The following is a 7242-nucleotide window of genomic DNA, read 5'->3' on the forward strand; positions in this document are numbered from 1 at the left end:
ACCATATGCCTGGAATAGACTTCCTGAGCCAGTACGTCAAGCTCCATCTCTGACCGTCTTCAAATCTAAGCTAAAAGCCCACCTTTTTGATGCTGCTTTTAACTCCTAACCCTTATTCACTTGTTCAGAACCCTTATTTTATCATCCTCACCTTAATATTCCCTTATCTCTTGTTTGTCCTGTTTGTCTGTCCTAATTAGATTGTAAGCTCTGTCGAGCAGGGACTGTCTCTTCATGTTCAAGTGTACAGCACAGCATACGTCTAGTAGCGCTTTAAAAATGATAAGTAGTAGTACTACTACTACTATTTATCATTTCTATAGCGCTACAAGGCATATGCAGCACTGTACACATACACAAAAAGACAGTCCCTGCTCAAAGAGCTTACAGTCTAGATAAGACATGTAAACAGACAGAACAATTATCGGTAGCGTGGCTTTGTAATAGAAGCTCCCTGAATATGGAGCTTCTTTTACAAAGCCGCTCTACCGATTCCCGTGCGGCAAATGAGAGGAAGGCAATAGGAATTGAATGGGCTTCGTCTCATTTGCCGTACTGGGAATCAGTAGCGAGGCTTTGTAAAAAAAAACAGGGATTATTTACTGTTAGACCCAGATTGAGAAGTATTGTAAGACGTAAAAAGTTTCACTGATTTAAATCCATGTAATTAAATTGAGTATGGGGGAAGGAGGTGAGTAGGGAACGCAGAGTGAGTAGGGTTCATGTGGGAAAAATACTGATCTGAGAATCTATTTTGGGGGCAAAGATTACTTTAATAGGGTTAATGAGGTCATTGAGAGAACACAAAGCTGTATATAAGCCTACAATAGAATGGAATCTGGTATCTTAAGTCTTTAGTACTTATTTATCATTTCTAAAACACTACCAAGTGTATGAGACCCACTGTAGGGATACATCTAAGAGAGACAGTCCTTGATCCATAGAGCTTACAATCTACTTAAGAGAAACGTATATAACAGATTGTAGGAGAATGAATTATAGAGAAGTGGTTACGATGTAAAAGTAACCTCAAAAAGAGTGTATAGCCTGGTTTTGAAAAAGTCTAAAAATAGAGGTGGGCAGCCAAGGTCCTCAAGGACTATAATCCTGTTGGGTTTTCAGGATTTCCACAGTGAATACTGATGAGTTTGATTTGCATGTACTGCTAGATCTCATGCACATTCATTTTGGAAACCTTGAAAACCTGACTGGGTTGTGGTCCTCGAGGACAGTGGTCGCCCAGCCCTGGAGTAGAGACAGAGTATGTCAAGCTGAGGGAGTTCTTTCAAAGAATATTCCGGCTAATTTTCAAAGCAATTTAAGCTTGTCCTGCCTGCTTTCCACTGCCTAAATGGGGATATTCAGTGGTAGTCAACCAGAGAGTGACGCTGAATAGCGACACACACTGTCCAACCAAAATGTGGGCAGGTCAGGGGCGGTGCTTGGGCATCATGAGGAGGAAACTGGGGTTATGCAGGTGCAGGCAATATACAGTGCTAAGTGGCCTCATTTAGAACTGCTCAAAAATGGTTCTAAATTAGGCTGTTTGACTATGTGGGTGCCGGCACTGACTATCGGGTCAGCACCTATTTTTAGTTGCAAACCCTCCCGATCCCCCTTCTGGCCTCTCTAATAGCCTTCCTCCCTCCCCCCCAGGCCACAATGCATTTAGTATCGTCAACTGCCGCGAGAGTTTGTGGAAGCCATTTTAAAATGCAACCACAAGGGGCAGAAATGAGGGGGATGCACTCCTGCCCCCACAAATCCTCCACTGGACAGTTAGGGATAGGCCCAACGGGGCCTACCTAGACAATGGGGGTGGGAGCGAGAGTCTCGTTCAGGGGGAGGGGAAAGACTTAGAGCATCGTGGCCTGGGGGAGGGGATCTATTTCAGAGGTCTGTGGAGGATCATGAGGGTTTTATCAACTAAAAATAATTTCGCACCGAGGATATATCTCCAAATGTTGCCCGGGAGGGAAAGGTTAGGACAGCTGTTGTACTTGGTGATTCGATCATTAGGCATATAGATAGCTGGGTGGCTGGTGGACGTGAGGATCGCCTGGTGACTTGCCTGCCTGGTGCGAAGGTGGCGGACCTCACGCGTCACCTAGATAAGATTTTATATAGTGCTGGGGAGGAGACGGCTGTCTTGGTACATGTGGGTACTAATGACATAGGAAAATGTGGGAGAGAGGTTCTGGAAGCAAAATTTAGGCTCTTAGGTAGAAAGCTGAAATCCAGATCCTCCAGGGTAGCATTTTCTGAAATGCTACCTGTGCCACGCGCAGGGCCCAAGAGACAGGCAGAGCTCCAGAGTCTCAATGCGTGGATGAGACGATGGTGCAGGGAGGAGGGCTTTAGATTTGTTAGGAACTGGGCAACATTCTGGGGAAGGGGGAGCCTATTCCGAAAGGATGGGCTCCATCTTAACCAGAGTGGGACCAGGCTGCTGGCATCGGCGTTTAAGAAGGAGATAGAGCAGCTTTTAAACTAGAAATGGGGGGAAGGCCGACAGTCGCTCAAAAGAGCATGGTTCGGGATAAGGTATCTTTCAAAGATATCACCATAACAGGGAAGATAGAGTATCCTGATAGTGAGGTTGCAAAAGAGATTGTAGTAGATCGGGTATCTTTAAATAACAATAAAAATCAGACAAAAGATTGCCAATTAATACTGTCAAGTACTAAGCATGATGTACTTAGGAACAACAAACATAGTTTGAAATGTCTATATGCGAATGCCAGGAGCCTAAGAAATAAGATGGGGGAGTTGGAATATATTGCACTAAATGAAAAATTAGATATAATAGGCATCTCTGAGACCTGGTGGAAGGAGGATAACCAGTGGGACACTGTCATACCGGGGTACAAATTATATCGTAGTGATAGGGTGAATCGGATTGGTGGAGGGGTAGCATTGTATATTAACGAGCGCCTTGAATCAAATAGATTGAAAATTCTGCAGGAAACAAAACACTCCTTGGAATCACTGTGGATTGAAATTCCATGTGCAAAGGGGAAAAGGATAGTGATAGGAGTGTACTACCGTCCGCCTGGCCAGGACGAACAGACGGATGCGGAAATGTTAAAGGAAATCAGGGACGCAAACAAACTGGGCAACACAATAATAATGGGGGATTTCAATTACTCGCATATAGACTGGGTTAATGTAACATCTGTACACGCAAGGGACATAAGATTTCTTGATGAAATCAAGGACAGCTTCATGGAACAGCTAGTTCAGGAGCAGACAAGAGAAGGAAAAATACTAGACTTAGTCCTTAGTGGTGCTCATGATCTAGTGCAGGGGGTAACGATACGAGGGCCGCTTGATAACAGTGATCATAATATGATCGGTTTTGATATTGGCATTGAAGGAAGTGAAACTAGGAAATCAAGTACGCTAGCGTTTAACTATAGAAAAGGTGATTACGACAAAATGAGAAAAATGGTGAAAAAAAGACTGAAAGGAGCAGCTCGCAGAGTAAAAAACTTGCATCAGGCGTGGATGCTGTTTAAAAACACCATCCTGGAGGTTCAGGACAAATATATTCCACGTATTAGAAAAAAGGGAAAAAAGACTAAACGTCAGCCGGCGTGGCTAAACAGTAAGATAAAGGAAATCATTAGAGCCAAAAAACAATCCTTCAGAAAGTGGAGAAGAGAACCAACTGAAAGTAACAGGATAGATCATAAGGAATGCCAAGCCAAATGCAAAGCGGAGATAAGGAGGGCAAAAAAGGACTTTGAGAAGAAATTAGCGTTGGAAGCAAAAATACATAGTAAAAATTTTTTTAGATACATTAAAAGCAGGAAACCGGCCAAAGAGTCGGTTGGGCCGCTGGACGAAAATGGTGTTAAAGGGGCGATCAAGGAGGACAAAGCCGTAGCGGAGAAATTAAATGAATTCTTTGCTTCGGTCTTCACCGAGGAGGATTTGGGGGGGACACCGGTGCCGGAAAGAATATTTGAAGCGGGGGAGTCGGAGAAACTAAACAAATTCTCTGTAACCTTGGAGGATGTAATGGGTCAGTTCAGCAAGCTGAAGAGTAGTAAATCACCGGGACCTGATGGTATTCATCCCAGAGTATTAATAGAACTAAAAAATGAACTTGCGGAGCTACTGTTAGAAATATGCAATCTGTCCCTAAAATCGAGTGTAGTACCGGAAGACTGGAGGGTAGCCAATGTTACTCCGATTTTTAAGAAGGGTTCCAGAGGAGATCCGGGAATTATAGACCGGTGAGTCTGACGTCGGTGCCGGGCAAGATGGTGGAGGCTATTATTAAGAATAAAATTGCAGAGCATATACAAAAACATGGACTGATGAGACAAAGTCAGCACGGATTTAGTGAAGGGAAGTCTTGCCTCACCAATCTAATGCATTTTTTGAGGGGGTAAGCAAACATGTGGACAATGGGGAGCCGGTTGATATTGTATATCTGGATTTTCAGAAGGCGTTTGACAAAGTGCCGCACGAAAGACTCCTGAAGAAATTGCAGAGTCATGGAATCGGAGGTAGGGTATTATTATGGATTAAGAACTGGTTGAAAGATAGGAAGCAGAGAGTAGGATTGCGTGGCCAGTATTCTCAGTGGAGGAGGGTAGTTAGTGGGGTCCCGCAGGGGTCTGTGCTGGGTCCGTTGCTTTTTAATGTATTTATAAATGACCTAGAGATGGGAATAACTAGTGAGGTAATTAAATTCGCCGATGACACAAAATTATTCAGGGTCGTCAAGTCGCAGGAGGAATGTGAACGATTACAGGAGGACCTTGCGAGACTGGGAGAATGGGCGTGCAAGTGGCAGATGAAGTTCAATGTTGACAAGTGCAAAGTGATGCATGTGGGTAAGAGGAACCCGAATTATAGCTACGTCTTGCAAGGTTCCGCGTTAGGAGTTACGGATCAAGAAAGGGATCTGGGTGTCGTCGTCGATGATACGCTGAAACCTTCTGCTCAGTGTGCTGCTGCGGCTAGGAAAGCAAATAGAATGTTGGGTGTTATTAGGAAGGGTATGGAGTCCAGGTGTGCGGATGTTATAATGCCGTTGTATCGCTCCATGGTGCGGCCGCACCTGGAGTATTGTGTTCAGTACTGGTCTCCGTATCTCAAAAAAGATATAGTAGAATTGGAAAAGGTACAGCGAAGGGCGACGAAAATGATAGTGGGGATGGGACGACTTTCCTATGAAGAGAGGCTGAGAAGGCTAGGGCTTTTCAGCTTGGAGAAGAGACGGCTGAGGGGAGATATGATAGAAGTGTATAAAATAATGAGTGGAATGGATCGGGTGGATGTGAAGCGACTGTTCACGCTATCCAAAAATAATAGGACTAGAGGGCATGAGTTGAAGCTACAGTGTGGTAAATTTAAAACGAATCGGAGAAAATTTTTCTTCACCCAACGTGTAATTAGACTCTGGAATTCGTTGCCGGAGAACGTGGTATGGGCGGTTAGCTTGACGGAGTTTAAAAAGGGGTTAGATAGATTCCTAAAGGACAAGTCCATAGACCGCTATTAAATGGACTTGGAAAAATTCTGCATTTTTAGGTATAACTTGTCTGGAATGTTTTACGTTTGGGGAGCGTGCCAGGTGCCCTTGACCTGGATTGGCCACTGTCGGTGACAGGATGCTGGGCTAGATGGACCTTTGGTCTTTCCCAGTATGGCACTACTTATGTACTTATGTGGATGGCGGACCGATATTCAGCCGGCACTCGTATAAATCTTTTATACGGGCCCCGGCTGAATATTAGTCAGAACCCGCATAAGCTTCGGTGGCCAGGGCTGCCCAGATTAGGCCTTCATATTCATTGCTGGTGTTTGCACCTGACCATGCATTTAATATCCAGGACTAATCTAGCATTTAAATTGAATCCTGACCATTGCTGGCTGAGTATTGGGAGGAATATGACTTTTCTCTGAGTTATCTGTCTCATTTTATGTATTCTTTTATTAACTCTTCTGTTTCCTTACAGTTGATAAAATGGAAGGAACGGCAATCAGGAATGAAACCAGAGTTACACAATTCATCCTCATTGGACTATCTAGCAATCCAGATGTACAGATAATATTCTTTGTGCTGTTTCTAGTGATGTACCTGGGCACCATAGTTGGAAATCTCCTCATTATGATAACCATATATGTGGACTTTCAACTGCACACTCCCATGTACTTCTTCCTCAGCACCTTGTCTTTCATAGATTTGGGTCTTTCCACAGTCACTGTCCCCAGATCCATTGTTCTCTTTCTCTCAGAGAGAAAAACCATCTCTTTCAGTGAATGCTTGGTTCAAATGTTTTTCTTTCATTTCATTGGAGGTACAGAATGCTTTCACCTGGTCCTGATGGCTTATGACCGCTATGTTGCCATCTGCCATCCTTTGCGTTATACCACAATCATGAACAGACAAGCCTGTCTCCTGTTGGTATTTTCCACATGGGTAGGTGGTTTTATTCATAGCTGCGGTCAGACATTTCCAATTGTTCAACTGTACTTCTGTGGTCCCAATGAGATAGATCATTTCTTTTGTGAAGGCCACGCCTTAGCTGTGTTGGCGTGCTCTAGTACCTTTTTCAGCGAAACTGCAGACTGGGCCAACAGCGGAACTGTAGCAGTTGGTTGTTTCACAGTGTTGCTCGTATCTTACGCCTACATCATCTCCACTGTCTTAAAAATTCCATCGGCTGAAGGAAGGCAGAAAGCTTTCTCTACCTGTGCCTCCCACCTCACTGTGGTCACTTTGTTTTTTGGTCCCATTGTCTATCTCTACATGAGACCGTCCGATATATTTGATACTGACAAATTTCTCTCTGTTTTTTATGCAACCATCACCCCTTTGTTAAACCCCTGCATTTATACTCTCAGAAACGAGAAGGTGAGAAATGCCGTGAAGAAACTGGGAGGTAGGAAAGTTTCTTCTCTGGGGGCACTTAAGAACTGATTTCCTGACACTTTAAAGAAAGTCACCATTCTGTAAACCCTCTGCTTTCACTGACTGATGTATACTCTTTAATGTACACTCTGATTATTTTCCCTTTGGATTTCTTTTGAAAGGGATCATAAACCTGAATGAATTTTGCTGTTCTTAGTGTAAAGTGGGACCTATCTCCTGTTACTTCCACTTTGGAATCTAAAACCCCTGATTTCTGCAAATAAATGGTCATTCTACTTGAATTGATTGCATTAAAAATATATATATTTTTATAGCTGTAGTAGCAGTTTTATTCTAATTCACTTGATATG

General features: G+C 43.5%; 1 protein-coding gene across 1 annotated transcript; it reads left to right on the top strand.

Moving 5' to 3' along the window:
• Positions 1–5983: 5983 nt before the first annotated feature.
• Positions 5984–6940, top strand: LOC115457270 (olfactory receptor 4S2-like). The gene has a single exon (XM_030186693.1). The coding sequence runs from the start codon at positions 5984–5986 to the stop codon at positions 6938–6940; it is 957 nt and encodes a 318-aa protein (XP_030042553.1).
• Positions 6941–7242: the final 302 nt, after the last annotated feature.

This window comes from Microcaecilia unicolor, chromosome 14 (assembly GCF_901765095.1).
Source record: "Microcaecilia unicolor chromosome 14, aMicUni1.1, whole genome shotgun sequence".
Taxonomy (NCBI): domain Eukaryota; kingdom Metazoa; phylum Chordata; class Amphibia; order Gymnophiona; family Siphonopidae; genus Microcaecilia; species Microcaecilia unicolor.